Source organism: Akebia trifoliata, chromosome 5, assembly GCF_017979445.1.
Source record: "Akebia trifoliata isolate Shusen 1 chromosome 5, ASM1797944v1, whole genome shotgun sequence".
NCBI lineage: Eukaryota > Viridiplantae > Streptophyta > Magnoliopsida > Ranunculales > Lardizabalaceae > Akebia > Akebia trifoliata.
In genome coordinates, this window is record NC_141379.1 from 8,775,033 (window position 1) to 8,801,139 (window position 26,107).

The following is a 26,107-nucleotide window of genomic DNA, read 5'->3' on the forward strand; positions in this document are numbered from 1 at the left end:
TTCGAATCCACTGACCTTGCCAGTATTTCACCCACCCCTTCGGTGGGCCTTACGTACTGAAAATCTTTGTTTATTTGTAGACATTGAATTTCAGTATTTTTCAGACATTGGATTGCATTGTGATAATGGGTTTGAAATAATTCTTTATTACTTATTCGAGTGCCCATTATGTAAAATGCTGAAATCTAGCTAGAAATTGCTCATCAGGTACTTTTTGTCCACACCACTTCTGAAGTGGCATAGGATTTTCTTGGAGCGGAGTAGTGTTTGACTGGCTCGAGAACTTCAACCTTACTATCACGTGTTGTGTGATAGCTTATTGGTCGTGGTGGTCCGAAGCCAAATCGTTGATTCTAGAGAGGAAGTTTATATGTGCTTTCATCGTCTCCAATAAAGTTGTAGACAATGCTTTCACGCTAAGATGCACGAAATGAGGTACAATCTTGAGGTCACTGTAGCTCATGACTCAATTAATAATGAACCCAACCATAAAAACATAGAAATGGTTTAATCATGTACAACGAAAACCAATAATAATTCCCATAAGAAAGAATGTATAAATTGAAAGCTCTAAAAGAAACGATAATGCTTGGACAAGCATGCTATGCACGGCAAGGGTGCCATCAAGGTGAGTCAAATTGAATGGTACTTTATTAGATAAACGGTCCAGATTTTCCACATCAGCCATCCATGTGAAAATAAAAATCCATCTTCACAATTTTTCTTATTTTTATGCTCATTTCCCTTGCAAATATAAAGTAATAAAGTTGATTAGATAGCTTGCGAGACACTAAATCCTATCTCATTCAATTTGAAATAAATTTTTCTTTTTAAGTTGGGAAAAAATTTGAAGTTTTCCTCTAAAAAATCAAAAGGTTTTAACTTTCTTCTTTATTGAAACCTTCTTCTGATATTTTGGACTATGAAGGGTATAATAGTCATTTGACAAGAATAATTTCTCTTCTCTTATCTTATGAATCCTATCCAAACAAAATAAACTTGACTTTTTCTCTTCTCTTCCCTTTCAATCCAAACAGGGTGAAGAGAAACTAGCCTTCTCTTCCCTTCCCTTCCCTTTATGAGTTTCCCTTCCCTTCCCTCCCCTTCCCTCAATCCAAACACAACCTTAAGCAAGTGAGAGAGTGAGATTATTTATTAGGTAAACAATACTCTTGTATTTATCCAATTTGAGACTAAAATTTGAAAGAGTTTTTTCTACAACTCTCATAACGAAGAAAGCAAAGGAATCTTTGATTACAAATAATAAAAAAAAAACTCATTTATCTTAGATTTATTCAATTAAGAAAATATCTACAATTTACAAATAACGACTTAAGAGATATTGAGTTCAAAACTTGGCCCCAACAAATACATAAATAAAAATATGATAAAACTATGAATTTTACGACACCCTTTACTCTTCTAACGTGACATGTGTTAAAACCATATATTTTTTCCTCAGGATGCATGTTAGAGTGGGGGAGTTAAATAATCATTTTTTTAGAGTGTTGATTTCTAATTAGAAAGTCTTCACTCGATCAATACTTGGATGACGTGTCATGGACACGGAACCATAGTTCTTTTTTCTCAGGATACACAAATGCACTTCTCCCATAAAAGTGTAGTTGTGTATCCCAAGGAAAAAGATCTATAGTTCTGTGTGTGCCACGTCAATTGAGTATTGACCTAGTGAAGACTTTCTAGTTAGAAAATCATTTTTATTTTATTTATGAGTTGTAGAAAAGAAAAATAAAAAAACAGTCGAGGTGGTCTTCATTACAAGTAAAAGGAAATGAACAAGGAAAGAACAAAGAATACAACAAACCCAACTGTAGTTATGCATGACACATAACATCCCACTTAAAAACAACACCCTCAAAGAAAATTCCAACAAATTCCTTGCTTAACCTGCTCTTATGGAAAAGTTAGGCCAAAATGCCTAATATGTCCTTTTGGATCGACTTCTTCTTTCAATGGAACACCCTACCATTCATCTCTTCTCAAAGATCCTAACATACTCCAAAGGAAGAATAGCCTACAAGTATTTCTTTTTTTATTGGAGAAAACGTTATGAGTTCACCTAATGAACAAGGATAGGATATCCAAAGGAAAGACCAATTCCGAGTGAAAGAGAGAAAACAAGAGACCAAATTAAGGTCGAGAATGAACAATGAATAAGGATGTGATTCCTTTACTCTCTTGCCCTTTTACAAAGGAAGCACCAATTTCAGGGTTGAAAATCCTTTTTTAATCAGATTATCAAGAGTGATAATTTTTCCAAATGCGGCTGATTATATGAAAAAAGCCAATTTTTTAAGGGACAAGTGAGGATCAAATGGCAGTTTGTGGGAAAAATAACTTCATATTTTTAAACTTATGACATGCACCTTTACCTCTTAATCTATTATAATCGAGAAATGAAAAATAATGAAATTATATTTGTACCTTTTATATTAAAAATATATTTTTCTTAAGGTTAGAGTTTTGGTGCAAATTATTTTATTTAGATCCTATATGTAAGTTTAGATAAACCTTGAAAATATTTCATTAAAATGAAATTTCTCTTAGTTTTGAAAATTTTGAACTCTACAATTTTATTTGAAGAAATACTTCACATTATTTAAACATGGTGGACACAAACGAAAAAAAAAAAATTTGCTGACAAAGCTAAGAAATCTGGGATCCACCAATCATATATACCCACGTGTATTGAATGGTATTTTTAATTTACAAAAATACTCTTATTAATTACAAAACTACCCTCGAAGAAAAAAATCGATTCCCATAAACCCTCTTAAGGAAAGCAAGTTTGTGGGTTGATTTACACGTGGCAACATCAGGTCTGTTTTCATTTACTTTTTAGAAGAAAAAAAACAAGAACTCTTACTTGTCTTTGAGCTTTTGAATGTGCCGAAAGCAAATAAAACGAAGAAGTAAGAAAAAAGAATAAAAAGTCGTAAAAGCAGCCATGAATCAATAGATAGAAAAGGTGCTCCATCTCACACACCACCTACGCCTCTATTATAGAACCGTGGATCATTTATCTCGAGATATGCATAATTAAAAATATTTTCTTATGTATCTCGAGGCAAATGATTTATAATTTTGTGATTGAGACGAGGGGGGGGGGGGTGGTGCCTCTCTTCCTCCCTCCACCCCTTTCAACTTTATTATATAGTTAGTAGGTAACAAAAATCAGAATTGTGCGTGAAAATAGACAAATGCATTATTAAATCAAAATTAAAGTAAAAAAAAATTGACCATATTTTTCAATGAAATTTTGATATTTTAAAGAGTCAAGTAACATTGAAATGTTCATCATTATGATGTGATGGTGTACACAAAACCATATATACTTTTCACTCGTATCCCGATGAAATCACTCACATTTTAATGTTACTCTAGCATTAAATCATTTTTAAAATGAAAAATACTGGAATGACACAGGGTATATATTGCGATTCTCACAAATTTGACATGGGATGTGCATATAACCATTGATGTATTTTCTCACAATACGAGTAAAAATTATCTATGGTTATGTATGCATGTCCACATCAGAATTATGAGAATCACAGTAAATCCTGTGTCACCCCAGCACGACTCTTTAAAAAAAAACCTTTCAAAAATTTAAATTATTAAATTTTTTTTTTTTTCCTTCAAGATTTCAATTTCACCGTTAAAGCATGAAAAAAAAAAAACCTTGTCTTTATTCTTTCCTTCGTGCTAACCTTGCAGAGAGTTGCTATTGTCACACCAAATTTTATTATAGCCACATCAACTATAAGTTGACGTGGCAATAGTAACTTTCTAAACCGACTATCACGAATTTCGTAGGGTATTAGTAAATTAATAAGCTTTATTTTCAGGTCTGAAAAGAATTAAAATACGGAACTTCTCTTGTCACATTATGATGTTTCAAATAGAATGAGTGTTCTTACAAAAAAAAAACCTTGGTGTGGCAATAGAATCTCTCTAAAAATTATAAAATTACAGAAATGATGCAGAACGCGAATCCCGTATGTATAACGCAAGTATTAAAGCATTTTTGCTTTTATCCAAGTGTTCTTCCACCGCAACTTACTAAATTCTTCTCCTCTAAATTCTAAAACCCTTTCTTGAACATTGAGAAATTCTTCTCCTCTAAATTCTAAAACCCTTTCTTCTCCTCTAAATTAATCTGGGGCGTTACAGGGTTTAAGATTCTGATCGAAATTACAAAAGCCACAAACAAAAACAATTCTCCATTTCTTTGTTCGATTAGAGATCATGGATGAAATCGCTGCACTCGTTACGATTCTTCAAGAAGAAAAGACACCTAAAGATCTAAATCAGAGATTTCTGTCTGATTCTATTAAGGTTGGATTAGAGAAATTTTACTCGATCCTCGAACAAGGAGTTCGTGATGTTGGAGATGGAAAATTAGGGCTCCAGAGCTGGAATCAGTCGCAGATTCAAGCAGTGATGTCGATCGCAAAGTCAATTGTTTCTGCCACTCGATCTCTTTCATGTATTTCTCTTCTTTATTTTTTGATGCTAAGAGTTTTTATTTTTTATTTTTATTGTATAGTTTCTGTGATCGGATTGAAGTATTTAATTTCGATTGATTTTGACAAACAGTTGAGCAAATGGAACCGATAGTTGTGGCGATCGTTGAACAATCATTGGAGTTCTCTACTTGTTTTCTGGAGAAATCGATGTTTAACAGTGACGATTTGAGTATTCAGGTCTGTCTCGATGTGAAGTCATACTATTTAACTATGAGGATTAATTAGATAATGCATTCTTGAAGTGGTTTTTTTTTTCTTTTTCTGTTCTGGTCCGTAGATATTGAATTTCTTAGTTCAGTTTAATTTGGGTCCGTAAAAATCACTGTTTTGTCGAACTGTAAGTGCTTGATGAGAATCCAGAATTTTGATAGTCCTGTATGCAACAATAATTTTTTTCCTAATTTGGTTTTTGTTTGTTATGAAACTTATTTTGTTCTTTTTTTTCATTTAAAGTTTTGAATGTAGATAATTTGTTTTTGTGTTATATTAGTTTAAAAACTTTGTTGACTTTTGATTATGATTGCCCATAGTTTTTCATAGCCTTTTGGCTAGAATCAATAGTCTGGGAGCTTTGATCTCTCGTTGGGACATTTTCTATTACCAATTGGAGTGAGAAGCTTGTGCGCTATTACAGGTAAATTTGGACACACTTTTTGTAGGTGTTAAGTTTGGGAAACTAGAATCTGTCTGGTAAAACTTCGTTGGTTTAGACATGTATACTTATGTACACATAATTCACAGTGAAATAAAATAATAATTCACCCAGAACAAATCTTTTTGATGGTGACATTTTAGTCCATTTAACGTGTTTATGGCTCTATCATTTAACGTGTTTATAGCTTTGAAGTGCATCTATCATCGTGAGAAATTAAGTTCATCAATGGAATTTGTACATATTCCACGGAGGACATTGGAAGAATTAGCTAAAACACATACAGGGTGATGTGAATTTTGTTCCTTAGCTAAAAAAAATTATTTTTTTACAGGACAGGTGTTCTTGTTATGTTGCAAGGAGTAGATTATGCCTTTTCAATGTATTGACCTGGATTAACAAGTAAAATGGTGTCATTTTTTTAAGACAGTTATCACATGCAAGATCCAGACCATGACAATATAATCCAATTTGTGGTTGTATTACCATTGCAATGGACTAAGATTCGCGATCACTGATCAGTGGGGACTAATCAAAGCAGGTTAAATTTATAACATCTTGAATTAGAGATTTATTTTTAGGTTCAAACCCCCTTGAATCCAACTTCATTTGCTAACCACTAACTTTATAATTATAAAAAATATAAAAATAAAAATAAAATAAAATAAAGGTTTATATGTTTAGAAGTCCGAGATACTACTCTAGCAAATATATTCCCTTTTTTTTTTTTCCTTTGAAAAATGGGATAGTGTAGACATTGGAACTATCATCTTCTGTGATAGCGTCCTTTAGTCATTTTTAGTCTTGCTGCACTTAAGCTTGTTTATGCGGTTGTAGCAAGACCATGCATTTTTATCTTTGAGGTGAATAGTTTTTTATATGAATTATATTGTACTATTTTATCCTCTTACTTCTTTATTATTATTATTAATTTTTTTTATTTTTATTTTGTAATAAGTATGATGTACGAAACAAATACAAGCAAACAAGGTGAAGAAGACCGTTGATGCAGGACATGAGGGAAGAAGAATTAATATGGGGTAGGTGAACCTGGTTTGGATTTGAGCTACGATAGGGTTACTCTAAAGGTTTAGGGTAAACCCAAAAAGGTTTGGGTTGCGGGCTTTAGTTATGACTTTTTGCAATTAGGGTCAGGGGTTTAGGTTTATAGGGTAAATGTTTAGGAAAAAAAAAAAAAATAGGTTTGGGGTTTCAAGAATTCAAGAATCAGGAGTTTAAGAGTTCTTGAATTCAAGAAAATTATGAATTAGAAAAATAAAAGAAAAGCAAGAAGAGAAAGAGAAGGAATAGAATGATGGAACATTAGAATCACACCAATGGTTTCTCAAAATCACATTCAGAATAATGGAGAACTCATACCAAGAAATTCTATTGGAGAGTTCACACAGAAAACTCATTGAAGAAACTACTTCTTTATTCCATGAACTCTATTCTTCCTAAAACAATATATTACATTGTTTAAATAGAAAGAAGAATTTGCTAAAACCTAAAGGACTTCAAGATATTCCGTGAATCTTTGTAAAAGCAATATCTTTGGCATTGGGGATATTCTTATGTTAGACATATTGGTGACTTCTATTGGGTTCTAGGTTGGAGAGTTTCCTACTATTTATTTGGGGTTCCCGTTGGGAGCTATGTATAATAGTAAGGAGATGTGGGACCCTATTATTGAGAGGTTAGGAAAGAGACTTAGTGTGTGGAAGGCTAGATCTCTCTCCAAAGGCAGTAAGATGGTTTTTGTGAAGAGTACTTTGGCGAGCATCCCTCACTTCTTCTTTTCTCTATTTTCTATACTGAAAAGAATTGAAGTTAAGCTTACTAAAATTTGTCACAACTTCTTTTGGCTTGATAAGGATCGAAAAAGGAAGTATCATCTTGTCAGCTTGAAAAAATTGTGCTCCTAAAAAGTGGGGAGGTGTAGGGTTTAGAAGCTTCTTTGCGATGAATGCAACACTACTTGGGAAGTGGCTCAGGAGATTTCATCGGGGGGATGGAGGTTTGTGGAAAGAGGTCATTGCGGTAAAGTTTGGAGTGCGTAATCAGGGTTAGGAAAGTGGAGATGCAATATGGTTGTGGGGTTTGGAAATGTATCATGAACATAATCCATTTGTTTGGGACAAAGGTGAAGTTCAAGGTGGAAGAGGTAACATAGTCGAATTTTGGGAGGATTGGTGGTGGGGGGAAGTCTTCTCAAATACCAATTTCCTGATCTTTTCCAACTTTCGTCTAAAAAGGAGCACAACCGGTTTCTTCTTTTGTAAGGAGGGAAAAGGGGGGGGGGGATATCTTGGGACTTCGGTTTCAGAAGAGCTTTTAATGATTGAGAGTTGGATAGCTTGGAAAAGGCTTACAACATTGATGGAGCCCATTTCTTTTAATTAGGACGAGAATGATAGTCGGGTTTGGGTTGGAACTAGTAATGGCCAGTTTATGGTGAGATCTTTGTACCATGCAGGGATGCTGAATTAGGAAAGTGAGTTTCCACATGCCTTTATTTGGAGTTGTAAGGTTTCGTCAAAGGCTTTTTTTTTGTAGCACTTGAGACGATTTTGACCCTAGTCTAGCTCATTAGGATGGGTTTTGTCTATCCTGGTTTCTGTTTCTTGTGCTAAGAAAGTGGGGAATTGGTGGATCATATCCTCATTCATTGTGCGTATCCTGGATATTTTGGAGTAACTCCTCTAAATCCTTTTGTCATCTATTGGAGTTTATGGAAGGAAATGAATGGGTGTGTTTTTTGAAGGAAAGGAGGTGAATGTGCAAGATCTGTATGTATCTTATATGGCGTTGTTGTACTTTTGGTGTAAATTGTTTGAGGAATTTAGGGGTATCTTTGTGAAGATTTTCTTGCAAGATGGGATAGGGTTTATAATATCAAGGTGTCGGGGTTGCTTCTTGGGTTTGTTTTGCGTCTTTGGATAGGTTTTGCGTGTGTTTGTATCTTCCAGTTGGTCATCTAGAGCTCCATTTTGTTCTAATGAAATTATCTTTACCTTTCAAAAAAAATAAAAAAAGTTTGGGGCTTAGATTGTGGTCTTGGTCGGTGAATTTGCTCTTTTTGTTTCCTCTTGTTTTTTTCTTTTTGGAATTCTTTGGGTTGGTCACCTTGGTCACCCTTTTCAAATAATATGTCTTTGCTTATAAAAAAAACCCTAAGGGACTTCTAATTTGACTCTACCTTGTACTCCAAGGTAACTTTCCCAAAAATGTACATTTCCCAAAATAGAAACAATTCCGATATTGAAACTTTAAAAAAATAATTCCTTATTAAAAAAACTTTACTCATTTAAAATACCTAATAATAAACATCTGAAACAAATTGGACTCCAAAAATATAAAATAGGCCTAAAACTAAAGCCCAGTAACTAAAATGACATAAAACACTAAGACTAAACTATAACCCAAATATGATAGGCCCATGTCTCCATCAACCGTCCTACTTTCAAAGAGAAAAAAACCTACCCCTATAAGTTTCTTTTTTGAAGATTTTAGGAATTTCTTTTTTGAAGAATTTGTTTTTGGATTGGTGCTTCTGTGTAAGGAGAACTTGTAAGTTTGCAGGTATCCTGAGCTGTAGCTCCCCCCTTTCCTTCGTATTAGGCAGGTCTTCTTGATCTCTCTCATTTCTTTTGATTGAGAAATCTTATATCTATAAAAAATACAACATCCCATAATTTGATGAATAAAAGTTGCAAGGGAGTGGTAATCTACAATTTCCTGAAAAACCATTCTTCAACCACAATTGCCCATGTTCCAAACTTTTGACAAGTACTACTTGGATGTAATGAATTTATATCTCTTGTACTGGTACACCATTTTTGAATGGATGCATCTTGTTCTTATTGTCATGTAGATTAGGTGGTATCCTTCTTGGTAGCAGTTGCTGAAATTTATAGTTATTTTTATTTATCAAATAAAGTAAGAGTTGTTTTACTTGGATATTTTTTGGAAAGGAACAAGAGATGAAATTTGACTTCGTAATTATTTTTGCTTATCAAATAAGCTAAGATTTGTTTTAATAAGAGAATTTTATGGAATGAAATAAAAATCTGTTGTCGAGACTGTCAGTAATGAGGACAAATTATATAGAATTAGCCATCCAACATACAAGTTGAATCCCATCTTGAAATAAAATCTTTAAAGAAAACACACTTGAATTTCTCAAACACCTTACACCAAAGGGATGTAAAACACAAAATGCTAATAATGATCTCCTAAACTGGTTCTTCCTTCCCATCGAACACTCAAGTGTTTCTCTCCTTTCAAAAGCCCCGCAAACAACAAAAGGTAGTAGATGCTGTAGAATTCCCACTCTTCCTTGAAAGGTCCATCTCCGCCAACTTTCAAAAAGCAAAAAAATCAATGAAGGGAATCAACTAGAGTTGAAAAGACCCCCGACAAAATAGGACTACCCAATATATGCCACATTACAATCCATTAGGAAATGATTATTTGCATTTATTTTAATTAATTAGAAATATCAGTACTTACCTCTCGTTTGTTCTGATGAATTTTTCTTGATTCTTAGGGTGCATTACTGTGTCTAGGTCGTATGCTATAGCTATGAGTTTGCAGTCCAATTTCTGGTTCCTTTTTTTCCTGATCTTTTAGTTTGGCTTATGTATTGTGAATTATTTGTGTATTTTGCTTGGTTCTCTTGTGTGATCTATTGTTCTGCGATTATTTTGTAAGTGCAGTCTGTTATTTTTTTGAAGTGCTGTTTTAGTTTTTCCCTCCCAGCCTCTTTTTTTTTTTGGTGACATGATATGCCACACTATGGCCCTGCTTGATAGCATTGTATAACACCGAAATTCTTTGTAAACGATGAGTTTTACGGTGTTATGCATTATGAGAGCGCTAGGTAGCTTCTTATTGAGGGGGCCCACCTGTAAACTATCTAAAAAACTCTTAAAAAATGATATTTTTCTTACATAGTTTTTTACTGCCAAAAATGGTCCGCAAAATGTCGTAAAAAGAGAGTCGCAACCTATGCATCAGTTGCTTACTTTCTTCACTCTGTCAAATCAATCTTTATTTCCAATCTAATTTTAGATTATGTCTAAGAATAATGTTCTCCCCTCTCTTTTATGGAGATGATATGACACACTATATCAATTGTTTACTCTTCTTTCAGATCAGTCTTTATTTCCATTCTAATTTTGGATTACTTCACAGAATAATATGTTGCAACTACTGGAAATAGCATTGGTTGATGGAGTGGATGGTGATGCATCACTGCCATGCTCAGTGGATACTTTTGTAGAATCATTACCAATAGTTCCAGTTAAACCTGGTGGAGTGGAGTTGGATAATCACATTAAATGCAATCTGCAAGGTACAATTCATTAGTTTCAATTATATTGATATATAAAAATATATTAACCATCAAAAGAGAACGGAGGTCTGGAAGATTTACTTGCAATATAACTCATGTATTGACCATACAAATATAATTCGTGTCTTATTTTTAAATTTTTTAGAATACTTTTGTTTGACGTGATTTTCTTGGTTCTTTTGGAGAAGGGGTCAATTGCGCAAGGGAAGACGTGGACAGGGTTTTAATGACCCTAGCTTCTGAATGTCTGCAACCTGATAGCCAGGCCCCAATTTCTACTAAACTTGCTTTCCGCCAGGATTTTAATAGCATGCTTTCTTTATCTCAGCATTGGGCAGTTGTTCATACTAGCTGCATACCTCGCCTTGTTATGCGGTGTAAAGAACTCCTCGATCCACCGATATCGTTTGATGATCAGGCAGAGAGTGGAAATTTCCATGCAAGATTGTCCTTAAGTTTAAAGATTTTAAAGTTACTTGGAAACCTTACAAGGGTCATCTCATATGTTGCATATGATGCTGAATTGTTACAAGCAGTCGCTTCCTGTGCTGATGCATTCCCTAGCTTGTTCAGGCCCAACTTTGAGTTTGCTGCTGAGAACAGCTTTGAGAGTCTCATACTGTTGCTGTTGGAAGAGTTTCTTCACTTTGTCCAAGTTATTTTCTGCGACGGAAACATCTTCCAGAATATCCTGACATGTATCGTTGCTTCTATATTTGACATTTTGTATGCTGATGTATGGAGATACGACAAAACTGCTACAGACCTAAAGCCTCCTTTGGTTTACTTTCCTCGAAATGTTATCTACCTACTGAAGCTCATTGGGGATGTTAAAAAGCGGAAATCTCAGTCTCTTAATTGGCTGGAGAAACTTGAGACAAATCCTTTTGATTGTAGTGCTGGTTCTGAGGTTATTGATCCGTCGTGCCATGTTCGTTCTGAGAAGGTTTCTTTGCTTAAACGGTACACATGGGAGGAGCTATTGAAGATAATATTCCCTTTATCAAATCAATGGGTTGATAATTTAATGCATCTTGCCTTTTTCCTCCATTCAGAAGGAGTAAAGCTCAAGCCAAAAGTTGAAAGATCATATTCCAGTTGTTCGAAAACTGGTGGCACCTCAGACTTGGAGAGTGCAATTAGCCATGATGATGAAGCCCTTTTTGGAGATCTTTTCTCTGAAGCTGTTCGCACCGCCGGATCTACAGATGGATTTGATCAGCCTCCTGTTGTAGTTAACTGTATCTCAAGCTATTGCCATATGACCATTCAAGCAGCGACGGAATTATTGAGCTTTCTAAAATTATTTATCTTTTCTCCAGAATGGCACCCTTCGGTTTATGAGGATGCGTGCAAAAAACTTGGTGAGAATCATATCGATTTCCTGCTTTCCATTCTTAACTGCCAAACCTGCTTGTCTGAGGAAAGGAATACTGAGAGTGGTGCAGCATTACCCATGCAGAGAAAGCTTGGGCATATTAATGAGGTCTGCTTTGAACTGTTGCACAGCCTTCTCATGCGCCGTGCTTTTTCCAATGCACTGGAAGAATACCTTGTGGATCAAATCCTGAATGTGGAAAATGGCATCTTTGTCTACAATGATCACACCCTTACTTTGTTAGCTCATACTCTTATTTGCAGGGTGGGTTTTGCTGGTAGCCAATTGAGAACAAAAATTTTCAAGGGATATGTAGATTTTATCATTGAAAAGACAAAGAACGTGAGTTTGAAATGCCCCAGCATCAAGGAACTTCTTGAGTCTCTTCCATGTATTTTCCACATCGAAATTCTTCTTATGGCATTCCATTCATCTCCTGAGGCTGAAAAGGCAACTCTAGCAAACTTTATATTTTCTTCCCTCAGAGAAACTGATGCTCCTACAGCTGGATATAGCAGCATGGAGCTATCATGCTGGGCTTTACTAGTTTCAAGGCTGGTTGTGATGCTGCGTCATATGATCTTTTACCCGTCTACTTGCCCTTCATGGTTACTGCTAAATTTGAGATCCAAGTTGAGGGAAGTCCCATTTACTGTGTCATGTCTTCCTAGTTATGTAAATGATCAATTGTTGTCTTGGCCATCCATTGTCATAGAGGATATGATGGGTGAATGTGTCAAAGAAGAGCCTGTCATTGGTAGCTTGCTTCATCAACTAATTGATGTTGCTACTCTTCCTGCTTCAGTCTGCAGAGATGATCAGGCTTTGAGGCGTTTATGTTTAAGTTGGGATGATTTGTGTTCCTCCTTTTCAAGGATTCTTGGATTTTGGAGAGGTAAAAAGGCGGAGTCAGTGGAAGATCTCATTCTTGAGAGGTACGTCTTTGTACTTTGTTGGGATATTCCTACCATGAGCTCTACATCATCCCATATGCTTCCTTTTGGGAGTAGTTTGCAGATTCTTGACACATCAAATATGGAACATTTCTTTCGCTTTAGCCATCTACTACTGAGCAATTCTGATGTTATCGACAAGGATATAAACTTTTCAGAAGTTATAATGGGTATGCTTCAGCACTTCAGCACTTTGCATTTACCTGATGACATTCAGGAATTGGGTTGGGATTTCTTGAGGAATGGAGCGTGGCTGTCTCTAGCACTTTTCTTGCTTCATGCTGGCACATGGGGGTATTGTGTAAAGAATGGAATCTCCGGGGTGGAGCCGCTTTGGACAGGAGATACCTTGAGGGACAATGAGTTTGTAACTCTTGCTGAAAGTATGGTTTCCACTATAATTTGGGGTAATCATGTTGCTTGGCTCTTCAAGGTACTGTCATCTTTATTAAGGAGATATTTGCAGGCTCATCAAGAAGCTTTTCTTTATGCCCTTGACCGTAGCAGGGGCCATTCAGATAAATTTTCACCTCTACTGCTTCTCAAACACTCAGAGTTTGACAATTGCACGCAAAATGATCTTCTCGAGAAGAATGGATCGGATCCTTCTCAGCTGGAGTCTGTTTATGGTCTATTATCAAAGTTGGATGGAATTGTTACCAGAAGAGGTTCAGGAAACATTAATCAGATCTTTCTTAGTTGTTTGCTGCATGGTTTCCCTTCTCATTCTAGAACTCCAAGTGGAGTTCTTCTTTCTTGCATTCTCACAGTGAGGGGGATTGTATGCACTCTGGATGCACTTGTCAAAATCAAAGATGTGGGAGAGAATGTTAATCCAGACACTGAGGTAGTTCGCCAGCTTCTTGATTCAGTAATGACTGTTAAGTCTGACAGGATATTTCAATCCGTTCATGGAAAATGTGAAGCTATTTATCGTAGCTTGAGTGTGTACCAGGATAATTTGGACTACAGTTGTCTGTTTCCTTTGAAGCACATGGAAAATTTCATAAGGGATATCAATTTCAGAGGAGTAACTGATAACAATACCCATGAGTGGTTAATATCTAGGACTATCGATGCTATGGAGGGTCTCATGAAAGATCCTTTGAAAGCTGGTGTTTTCAAATTTTATCTGGGTGCGAACGAAGATGTGTCTGAAAAAGTTAAGGAGCTTTTTACCGAGCAACGTGGTAATCTGTTGGTTCTCATTGATGCATTGAATGAGTGTTACTCTGAGTCAGTAAATTTAAAGGTACTTGACTTCTTTGTTGATCTTTTATCTGGAGAGCTTTGTCCCGATCTCAAACAAGAGGTTCAAAAGAAGTTCCTTGGACTAGATTTGTTTTGCCTGTCCAAGTGGTTGGAAAGAAGGCTTTTAGGCTGCACAACAGAAGCATCAGGTGGAGTCTCAACTGCAAAAGGAAGTTCTGCTTCGCTCAGAGAATCAACCATGAGTTTTATTGTAATGATCATGTCCCCATCTTCGGATCTGCAATTAAGAGAACTCCACAATCATTTTATTGAAGCCCTGCTGATGTCACTTGATAATGCATTTATGTTATATGATATTCATACAGCCAAAGCCTATTTCCAATTTATAGTCCAGCTTTCAAACGGGGAACCTTCAATGAAACAGCTTTTGAAGAGGACTGTGAAGTTAATGGAGAAACTGGCTAGTGATGAGAATATGCTTCAAGGGCTCAAATTTCTCTTCAGCTTTCTTGGGTCTGTATTGAGTGACTGTGGAGCAAGTAAGAATTTCCTGGATAAATTTTCTAGGAAGCATTTGTCTAGCAATAGTCTTGGGACGGGATCTTTGGTTTCTAGGTCAGTTGGTTCAACGAAAAATGCAGAAACTTTACTTCTTTCTGATAATCGGGAATCTGGATCTACATCGATTGATTGTGATGCAACTTCTGTAGACGAAGACGAAGATGATGGTACATCTGATGGGGAGTTGGCTAGTGTAGACAAGGATGGCGAAGAGGATAATAACAGTGAGAGGGCACTTGCCTCTAAAGTTTGCACCTTTACATCTAGCGGTAGCAATTTCATGGAACAACACTGGTATTTTTGTTATACTTGTGATCTAACTGTTTCGAAAGGTTGTTGCTCCGTGTGTGCCAAAGTTTGTCACCGTGGTCATCGTGTTGTCTATTCTCGTTTGAGTCGCTTTTTTTGTGACTGTGGTGCCGGTGGTGTCAGAGGAAGCGGTTGTCAATGCTTGAAGCCTCGAAAATTCACTGGTAGCAATAATGCACCGGTTCGCGGTGCTAGTAATTTTCCGTCATTTCTACCCTTCTCAGAGGATGGAAGTCAGCTACCAGATAGTGATTCGGATCTGGATGAAGATATTTATGCGGATATGGACAACTCCTTCAAGTTAACTATTCCAAGAGAAGTGCAAGAGGGAATCCCTATTGTTCTTGAAGATCTTGATTTAGAGGGTCAGGTGCTTGAACTTTGTAGTGAACTGCTACCCTCTGTAATTAGTAGAAGAGACTCTAAACTTTCAAAAGATAAGAAAGTTATGCTGGGAGAAGACAAGGTGCTATCTTACAATGTTGATCTTCTGCAGTTGAAGAAGGCTTACAAAAGTGGATCGTTGGACCTGAAGATCAAGTCAGATTATGCGAATGCTAGAGAACTCAAATCTCATCTAGCTAATGGTTCTCTTGTAAAATCATTGCTCAGTGTGAGTCTTCGAGGAAGACTTGCAGCCGGAGAAGGTGAAAAAGTTTCTATATTTGATGTTGGGCAACTCATTGGACAGGCGACTGTTGCACCTGTGACAGCAGATAAGACCAATGTTAAGCCTCTTTCTAAGAATGTTGTTCGCTTCGAAATTGTGAATCTTATGTTCAATCCGGTGGTAGAAAATTATCTTGTTGTATCAGGCTATGAGGAGTGCCAGGTCCTCACTGTGAATCCTCGTGGTGAAGTGACTGACCGTCTTGCCATTGAACTTGCTTTACAAGGTGCCTATATTCGACGGGTAGATTGGGTTCCAGGTTCTCAGGTTCAGCTAATGGTAGTGACCAACAAGTTTGTCAAGATATATGACTTGTCCCAGGATAATATCGGCCCCATGCATTACTTCACATTGCCTGATGATTTCATTGTGGATGCAACACTTGTTTTGGCACCTCAAGGGAAGATGTTCCTTCTTGTTCTGTCGGAACTTGGATGCCTATTTAGGCTAGAATTATCAATGGAAGGTGATGTTGGTGCCAAACCACTAAAGGAGATCATTCAGATTCCTGATAAAGACATGCAGTCAAAGGGCTTGTCTTTGTACTTTTCATCCTCTTATAGATTACTTTTCTTATCATATCTAGATGGAACTACCTTGATTTGTCGGCTAGATGCCAATGCAACATCTCTAACTAAGATATCTTCTGTTTATGAGGATGAACAAGATGGTAAGCTGAGACCTGCTGGACTGCATCATTGGAAAGAGTTACTTGATGGTAGCGGGTTATTTGTTTGTTCCTCAACTGTTAAATCAAATGCCGTACTTACCATATCGATAGGTTCTCATGAGCTATTCGCACAGAACATGCGGCATTCAACAGGCTCAGCCTTGCCTTCAGTTGGGTTCACTGTTTACAGGCCTATATCCAAAGATAAAACTCACTACCTTGTTTTACACGATGATGGCAGTCTTCAGATCTACTCACATGTTCCTGTGGGGGTTGATGCTGGAGCAAGTGTTACTTCAGATCAAACAAAGAAATTGGGATCTGGAATTCTTAGCAATAAAGCTTATGCTGGCTTAAATCCTGAGTTTCCGCTTGATTTTTTTGAAAAAACAGTTTGCATTACAGCGGATGTAAAACTGAGTGGTGATGCCATAAAAAACAGTGATTCTGAAGGAGCTAAGCAAAGCTTGGCATCAGAAGATGGGTTTCTGGAAAGCCCCAGCACTGCAGGATTTAAGGTAGTATTGATTTTAAATCTGCACTTGCTTTGCTTCTTTTCTTATGGTTAGATGCTCTTTTTACCTTTACAAGTGGTAAGGTGGTGTTGCTTTGTATCTGGATATATGGTTTTTTTGGGTCTTAATGTCTCATGAATACTTTATCGTTTAGGATAGTTCTTCGTTTGACCCATATTGGCCAGGCATTACACAGTTCATCATCACCACCAGAGCCTTATGCCAGAGGTTTGGGTAGGGTAAGCATTACACACGAGGCAAAAATCTAATTTATCCCTTTTCCTCTTATTTTAAGCTATGTTTATCTAACAATGTGTGAGGGCATGGATTTTTTTACTTATTGGTCGTGTCAACCTATGTGGCAATAAAATGGTTGTCTGTTCGCAGAAGAATCTTGTTTTGACCGGCCACAGAAACTTTTGCTATATGTAATTGCTTTTCATAAGTACAGTGTTTTTGATAATTAGTTCTAAAACAATGTGAAGAACTTAAAACTTGGGACGAATTCTAATTTAACTATGAATAATAAATTTAATTGATGACGCATTGGTGAAATTGGAAAAGATTAAAAAGATATAAACTCTGACTTACTAAATTAGAAGCTGGATAGAATTTAATTCTACTTCAAAGGATCACTTAATCTAGTGTTCTAAAAGGCAAAGGCATAATACAAGGTGTTGGGAGCTCAAAATGTATGGCTTGTTTTACATGGACACAAAATTGGGTGAAGTACATGTGTCAGGCACTTATTAGATTTCGACTCTCAACGGTCTCTAGTGAGAAGCTTCAGATTTATTTTACCTTCTTTAGGTCAAGATATTGACAAGAATTTATCATAGAGATAATAAGTTCTAACCGATATGGATGATATTTTCAATGCACAAGTATTAAATTTTAGAATATTTATTCTTTTTGTCTATAGGCATATGATACATAGCATTTCCCATTGAAAAATCTGTTATTAATTAATTTGATAAACTATCCACCTATACTTCCTTTTTTTTTTTTTCTTTTTTGGTGCGTGTATGTGGGGGGGGGGGGGGGGGGAGGGGAAGGGGTGTTTCTAAATCCAACACTTCATTCCTATATCCAGAGAAACATAGGAGGCATATCACTTCCAGAGCCACCTTAGCTGGATTTGATGAATTAAGGGGAAGCAATTTCCTCATCTTAGATCATCCAAAATCTAGTTGATGATTCATTATGTATGAATGCAAATCATTTCATTTCACTTGGCACAAAGATATTTTAGCTTTGCATGAACGATTTATTTGGAAGGATAGAGTGATCGAGGAAGATGTTGCCCATAGAATATGATCTGGATGGTTAAAGGGGGAGGTGCGCTTTTGGAGTGCTATGTGACCTTTTTTTCTTCTTTTCTTATGCTTCTCGTGGGTATCCCCCCACCCTTTGGGTGAAACTAATCCCACGATCACGTGCAACATCCTCTCGGAAAGTCCTACGTGCAAATGGTTGTGTCGAGGGTTAACCAGACCCTGGAGGGTGCCCCCAAGGAATTCATTGCTTCGTGGGGTTTTGAACACTTGACCAACCCTTCATGAGGAGCTTATCAAGGCCCGGCTTGCCACCAAGGGGTTGAGTGCTATGTGACCTGCGCATGCCCAATCAAATCAAAAGGAAAATTCTATATGACGGTAGTAAGACCAGTTATGCTTTATGGAGCTGACTGATGGGCGATCAAGAAACATTATTAATAAATTGAGCTAGCAGTCACGAGGATGTTGAGATGGTTTAGTGAAGAGACTAGAAAAGGTAAGGTTAGAAACAAACACATTCGAGAAGCTGTAGGAGTAACTTCAAGAGGCGATAAACTATGAGAAAGTCGATTGAGGCATGTTTTCATATGTTTTTCTTTCGATAAATATAAAATTATTCAAAAGTAGAATAAAAGGAGGTCGAGAAGATCTGCCTAGTACAAGAAAAGAAAAAGGAAAACATAAGAAAACTGAGAAAACACTACACGAACGAGAGAACAACATCCCTCCTTACTCACTTAAGCTCTCTTTTGAAAGGAAATCTCCTAGAAAGATGCCCTTGAATTCATCAAAGGCTTTGCACCCAAAGATGAAGATGCCCAAAGATGTGTTTGAGTCTTGGCTGAACTTGGGTTACTCCTTCACGGCTTCAAAGTGGATTTTGTGGTCCATTATGCCCTTTGCGATTTGTTGGGGTGTTTGGAGAGAGAAATTGGAGGATTTTTTACGGGAAGGACTTGGCGGTTGAAAAGCTTCTAGTGTTGATCAAAAGTTTCTTGTTCCTCTGATGTAAAGTGTTTGAGGAGTGTTAAATAAGTCTGTAGGGTTATTTTAGTCTTTTCATTTCTTTAGTTATCTTATGTAATTCTTATATAGCCTAATTAGGGCTAATTAATCGAACTAATCTTCTTCTCTCTAATTCGAACTTGGTATCAGAGCCAAGCTCTCTACCTCCATCGAAACCCTTTAAAAAAAAAAAAATCACATTCTCTATCATTACAAACCCTAATCGCATCATGCGATAGGGAGGTATCATCTAATCGAAACCTGCGATCAGGCTGTATAGGGAGGTATCATCTAATCGAAGCCTGCGATCAAGCTGTTCTCATAGCAATGGCTGTATATAAGCCCTACGACACCCAAGGTGACTGTCTATGGGTATTGCGACACTCAAGGTAGTGATTTTGGTAGTGTGCGATCATCGTAGGTTGTTGTATGAGTTGTGCGATCACAGCGGGTGACTGGTTTTGGTTTTTTGAACATCGTAAGAGGCTGTTCTGGCTTCTGCGACACAGCAGGTTGCTGTTCTGCTGTCTACGACCATAGCAGGAAGTTATTTTGTACTTACGATCACTGCAGAGGGCAGTTTGATATCCTGCGACCATAGTAGAACTCTGGTTTAGACCTACAATATCTGTTTTTGGACCTGTGATCACTGCAAAGAGCAGTTTGACGACTTGCGACCATAACAGAAGGTTGAGTTGAGGCATACGATCACTGCAGAGGTGCAGTTAGAGATCTTTAGTCACTGCAGAGAGTAGTTTGATTGTTTGCGACCATAACAGAAGGCTGGTTCATCGTTTTGGAGCATTGTTTGAAACCTGCGATCAGCACAGGTTGTTATTTGGATCTGGTTCGAGGGCTACAATTAGCATAGAGGCTGTTTGGAGACTGTACTTACAACAAGAGTGCTGTTAAGAGCTTTCCCTTGTTCTCTTTGAACTCCCTTCAAACCAAAAATACGTAGATTTTTTTTATATATATTTAATATGGCCTCTGAGACGTCATCTTCTTCAGTCACTGATAATAATAATGACTCAAGTGGTCTTCCTTCTCACTCAACCGACTTTCCAGGAATTCAGATTACCACCGTGAAATTAAATAGCCCTAATTATCTTCTTTGGGCACGATCGGTTGAAATGTTCATTGGTGGCAAAGGAAAGATCGGTTACCTCACGGGAGCTGACAAACAACCTGCACCGATCGATACGTCCTACTCCCATTGGTTTGCTAATGATTCAATGGTCCGATCGTGGCTGGTTACATCTATGCAACCACACATTGCAGCTGGTTTTATGTTCTCCTCTACAACAAAACAGATATGGGATTCTGCTAAGAGCATTTACTCGCAGCGCCAAAATAACGTTTGGATCTTTAACTTAGAGCGTGAGATTTCTCGTCTTTCGCAGGGTGATTATTCAGTTACCACCTATATATCACAGTGACGTGCTTGGTGGGAGGAGTTGACCTTCTATTCCTTGTCCTATGCTTGGAAGGATCCTTTCGATGAGACATTGTATGCGTCAATTCTGGATAAGAATCGGATTTTTTAGTTTCTGGCTGGTCTCCGGGATAAGTTTGAGTATACGAGAGTTCATTTATTGGGAATAGATCCTTTTCCGTCCCTACAGATTGCGTATTCTTATGTCTTGGCTGATGAGAGTCGTCGCGCAGCTGTCCTATCTCTTTCTTCAGGAGATCACTCCGCTGTGGTTGCTCGCCTACCTTCTCTACTTCTACAACCCTCCAGCGGGTCTCTGCTTACCCGTCAGCGACATAAGTGTGATCATTGTGGAAAATTGGGTCATGTGAAGGCTTGCTGCTATGCATTTCATGGTCGTCCTAATCAGAATCATCAACAGTCTCAACGCTCTTCAGCTCATGCAGTTTCTCAGTAGACGACTGACTTAGCACCTCCTTCAGCTCCTACCTCCTCCTCGGATTCGGTATCTCTATCCCAAGCTGAACTTGACAAGTTCAGGAAATTCTTCAATCAGATAGAGACTTCATCTCAGCTGGTTTCTACCTTCGCTCACTCAGCTACCTTTGCATCTGCACACAGTGTTTCCACCACTTCCTCACCATGGATCATTGATTCTGGTGCCTCCGATAACATGACCGGTACATCCTCTCTATTTAACACCTATAGTGTTTGCTCTGGTCATCGCAAGGTTCACCTTGCTGATGGTTCTTTGTCTCCCATAGCTGGTAAAGGTCTTGTACCTGTTACATCCTCTTTATCCTTAACAAACACACTACATCTTCCTCAATTTACTACTAACTTGTCTCCGTTAGTAGTCTTACAAAAAATTTGAACTGCAGTATAACCTTTTATTCCACTCATTGTGTCTTTCAAGATCTGGAGTCGAAGATGACGAGTGGCACTGGACATGAAGTGAATGGATTGTATCTCTTGGACATTCCTGATTCACCTAGCACCCATTCTGCTCTTCAGCTTAGTAGTAGTAGTAGTCAGTCTAATAAGGCTCTTGTAATGCATTGGCATTTACGCTTATGCCATATTTCTTTCGGATATTTGAAACACATGTTCCTTAATTTATTTAATAATAATATTTTGCTTGATTTTTCTTGTGAAACTTGTCAATTAGCTAAACATGTGCGTTCTTATCCTATTAGTATGCATACTACTACACTTGTTATGTTTGACTTAGTTCATTCTGATGTGTGGGGTCCTTCACCAGTCATATCCACTCTTGGTTTTCGTTATTTTGTCTTGTTCATCGATGACCACAGTCGTACCACTTGGATTTATCTTATGAAACACAAAAACGAGGTTTATGGGATCTTCAAGTAATTTCTTACTATGGTTCATACCCAATTTGGTCGTACTATCAAGACCTTCCGTTCTGATCATGGTACTGAGTACACCTATAGTGAAGTCTTGAAACTTTGTTTAGAGTCTGGCATTGAGCATCAAATGTCTAATGTTCAGACCCCTAAGCAGAATGGTCGATCAGAACGAAAAAATCGCCATATTTTAGAGTTAGCCCATACCATTTCTATTGGCATGAACGTGCCCCAGTCCTATTGGGCCGATGCAGTTCTTACTGCTGTTTACTTTATTAATCGGACCCCCTCCAGTGTTCTTCAGTTTGTCGCACCCCTCTCTAAGCTCTCTCCAAATCGTCCCGTGTTTCCACTTCCTCCGCGTGTTTTTGGGTATGCCTGTTTTGTTCAAATTTTTGATCGAAATCGTACTAAACTTGACCCTAAGACCGTAAAATGTATCTTTCTAGGTTATTCCTCTACCCAGAAAGGATACTGTTATTACCATCCTCCTTCTCGACGACGTTTCATTTCTCGAGATGTTTTCTTTTTTGAGCATACTCCTTATTATAGTGGGTCCGTTGGCATTCAATCTGAGTGGTTTCCTTTAGATTCACCTGATGATCCCTTTCCTTCTTTATTGTCCCTTTCCATGCCTGTTTCTCCTTCTCCACTCCCTGTTAGTTTGCCCCTCCTTCATTGCAGGTTTACTCTCGACGTCCACGTGATACTACCATCACTCCTATGTCCGACCCGCTCGCTTCCTCGCCTCTAGCTCTGCCTCCGTCTGTTCCCTGTGATGATCGTCCTATTGCTACTTGTAAGGGTAAGCGCACTTGTACTTATCCCATTTCTAATTATATATCTGATTCAGCACTCTCACCCTCCTATCGGAGTTTTCTTGCTTCTGTTTCCGCTGTTTCTCTTCCTACTACTGTTGCAGATGCTGTTGCCCATCCTAAGTGGCGAGCAACTATGATTGATGAGTTGACTGTTCTTGAAAAGACTCAAACTTGGGAACTCGTTTCTCTTCCGCCTGGAAGGAAAGTTGTGGGATGTCGCTGGGTATTCACGCTTAAGCATAATCCGGATGGTTCCATTGCTTGTTATAAGGCCCGTCTGGTAGTCAAGGGTTATGCAGACTTATGGGATTGATTATCAGGAAACTTTTGCTCCAGTTGCCAAGATGACCACCATTCGCGTTCTCTTTTCTGTTGTCGCTATCAGAGGATGGCCTCTCTTTCAGTTAGATGTCAAGAATGCTTTTCTCAATGGTGATCTTCAGGAAGAAGTTTATATGGTTCAACCTCCTGGGTTTCTTACTTCTGCTTCTCCTACCTATGTTTGTCGTCTTTGCCGGTCTCTTTATGGCCTGAAGCAGTCTCCTCGTGCGTGGTCTGAGCGCTTCACTAAGGCCATGCATCAGTTTGAATTTCATCAGAGTTCTGCTGATCATACCTTGTTCTTGCGTCACTCCCACGGCAAAACTATTGCTCTAATTGTGTATGTGGATGATATTGTCATTACTGGAGATGATGACGATGGCCTTATCGAGGTCAAAACTTACTTAGGACGTCAATTTGAGATTAAGGACCTTGGACATCTTCGCTATTTTCTGGGTATTGAGGTTGCCCAGTCCCAGTCTGGTATATTTATTTCTCAGCGTAAGTATGTTCTTGATTTACTCAGTACCTCTGGTCAGTTTTGATCTCGTCCAGCTGATACTCCTATTGAGCAGAATCACAAGTTGGCTGATTCTGAGGGGGAATGTGTGTCAGATATTGGCCAATATCAGCGTCTTGTGGGAAAGTTGATCTACTTGTCCATGACTCGCCCTAACATTGCCTATGCTATTAGTGTTGTAAGTCAGTTTATGCACTCGCCTCGAACATCTCATCTTGCTACTGTTTATCGTATTCTTAGATACCTTAAGGGATGTCCTGGTCGAGGTATTTTATTCAACAATCATGGTCATCTTCGCGTTGAGGCATGGACAGATGCAGATTATGCTGGTTCAGTGACTGATAGAAGGTCTACTTCTGGGTATTGTACTAAAGTTGGTGGTAACTTGGTAACTTGGCGTAGTAAGAAGCAGGATGTGGTTTCTCGGTCGAGTGCTGAGTCAGAATACAGAGATATGGCACTTGGAGTATGCGAGTTGTTGTGGCTCAAAATCTTACTAGCTGATTTATGTCTTCCTATGCCCGTCCCCTTCTTACTATATTGCGATAATAAATCAGCTATTAACATAGCTGCAAATCCGGTTCAACATGACAGAACGAAGCACATAGAAGTTGATCGTCATTTCATTAGAGAAAAGATAGTTTCTGGACAGATTTGTACTCCCTTTGTTCCTACCTCTCAACAACTTGCTGATGTTCTTACTAAAGGTGTTAGTAAAATCTCCTTTGAAGATGTCTTGTCCAAGTTGGGCAGTGTTGATATCCACGCACCAACTTGAGGGGGAGTGTTAAATAAGTCTGTAGGGTTATTTTAGTCTTTTCATTTCTTTAGTTATCTTATGTAATTCTTATATAGCCTAATTAGGGCTAATTAATCGAACTAATCTTCTTCTCTCTAATTCGAACTAGGAGTTTAAGAGTGTCTTCTTTGAGGATTTTACGGGGAGATGGGATTGGGTTTGTAGACTGTCTTAGTGGGGACTGTGCTATTCTTTTTTAATGTTTTTTTCTTTTATTTTCTCTTTTGTACTCTTTCTTGTTGGCCAGGTCCACCACTTTTAATGAAATCTGCATTTACCTAAATAAAAAAGAAGATGAAGATGCCGAAAATGCTAAAATTAGGATTTCATGAATGAATGCACCTTCCCCTCAGCAGCTTATTTATTTATTTATGAATTATGTATGTATTAAACATGCTATTTTGTTGCATTGTTTTGTTTGTACCCTATGTGTATGGGATACATAGAGTAACCTAATCCAGCAGCACACACTTTTTGTTGCTCTACCATTGATGCTTTTGCGTCCCAAGACACATGACTAGTTTTGGGCCTTTACTTGAAACCTTAAAATGCTGTGTTGCTGCTGCATCAGGCCACTGTAATGTATTAACATAATTTCATTGGTTTAACATTCAATTAATTTAATAGCTTTCTGTTTATCTGTCTCAGGTAACTGTCTCCAATTCAAATCCTGATATAGTGATGGTGGGTTTCCGTTTACAAGTGGGTAGTACTTCAGCAAATCACATACCTTCTGAGGTAACTATTTTCCAGAGAGTAATCAAACTGGATGAAGGCATGCGGTCTTGGTACGATATTCCATTTACAATTGCTGAATCACTCCTTGCTGATGAAGAATTTACAATCTCTGTTGGTCCAACTTTCAATGGATCAGCTTTGCCAAGAATAGATTCATTAGAAGTGTATGGTCGAGCAAAGGATGAATTTGGTTGGAAAGAGAAAATGGATGCATTACTGGATATGGAAGCACATGTGCTTGGTTTTAATTCTGGGGTGGCAGGAGCTGGGAAGAAGTGTCGTTCCATGCAGTCTGCTCCTATTCAGGAGCAGGTGATAGCAGATGGACTGAGGCTTCTGTCTAGGTTTTATTCATTGTGCAGGTCACAGGGATCTTCAGAAGTTGAAGAAGTAAAATTGGAGCTGAGTAACCTCAAATGCAAGCAATTATTAGAAACTATATTTGAAAGTGACAGAGAGCCGTTGTTGCAGTCTGCTGCTTGCCATGTCCTTCAGTCTATGTTCCCAAAAAAGGAGATATATTATCAAGTACACAATTTGTCCCATAATTATTTATGAATAACCAGTGTTATTGCTTTTTGGGATAAGCATATTTATCAATTACTAATTTTGTTTTTCCTCAGGTAAAAGACACAATGCGCCTTCTTGGGATTGTAAAATCTTCACCTGTGCTTGCTTCAAGGCTGGGAGTTGGTGGTGCAACAGCAGGTTGGGTAATTGAAGAGTTTACAGCTCAGATGCGTGCAATATCGAAGATTGCATTGCACCGCAGATCAAACTTGGCCACTTTTCTGGAAACTAATGGTATTCTTACATGCCCTAATGCATACAATGTTTAAAAACTTGTTTTTTCCTTCTTCTGTTGATGTTTATATTGTTTAGATTTCAGAAATATAACCATCTATTTGAAAGTGTTGGTCTTGGATCTTATTTGTTATTTATGTCTAAATGGGACCTGAGGAGATGTATTGGTTTTGTTCAAGCTAGTTTTAGTTGGA

General features: G+C 37.8%; 1 protein-coding gene across 1 annotated transcript in view; it reads left to right on the plus strand.

The window, feature by feature from the left end:
- The first annotated feature begins 4,029 nt into the window (after nt 1-4,029).
- BIG (auxin transport protein (BIG)) overlaps nt 4,030-26,107 on the plus strand; it is a 34,389-nt gene continuing 12,311 nt past the window's right edge. The window contains exons 1-6 of the mRNA XM_086442697.1: nt 4,030-4,510; nt 4,621-4,727; nt 10,399-10,558; nt 10,747-16,829; nt 25,020-25,637; nt 25,733-25,913. Coding sequence (XP_086298823.1) covers nt 4,270-4,510; nt 4,621-4,727; nt 10,399-10,558; nt 10,747-16,829; nt 25,020-25,637; nt 25,733-25,913 — 7,390 coding nt within the window. The 5' untranslated portion in view covers nt 4,030-4,269. The remainder of the gene's footprint in view (nt 4,511-4,620; nt 4,728-10,398; nt 10,559-10,746; nt 16,830-25,019; nt 25,638-25,732; nt 25,914-26,107) is intronic.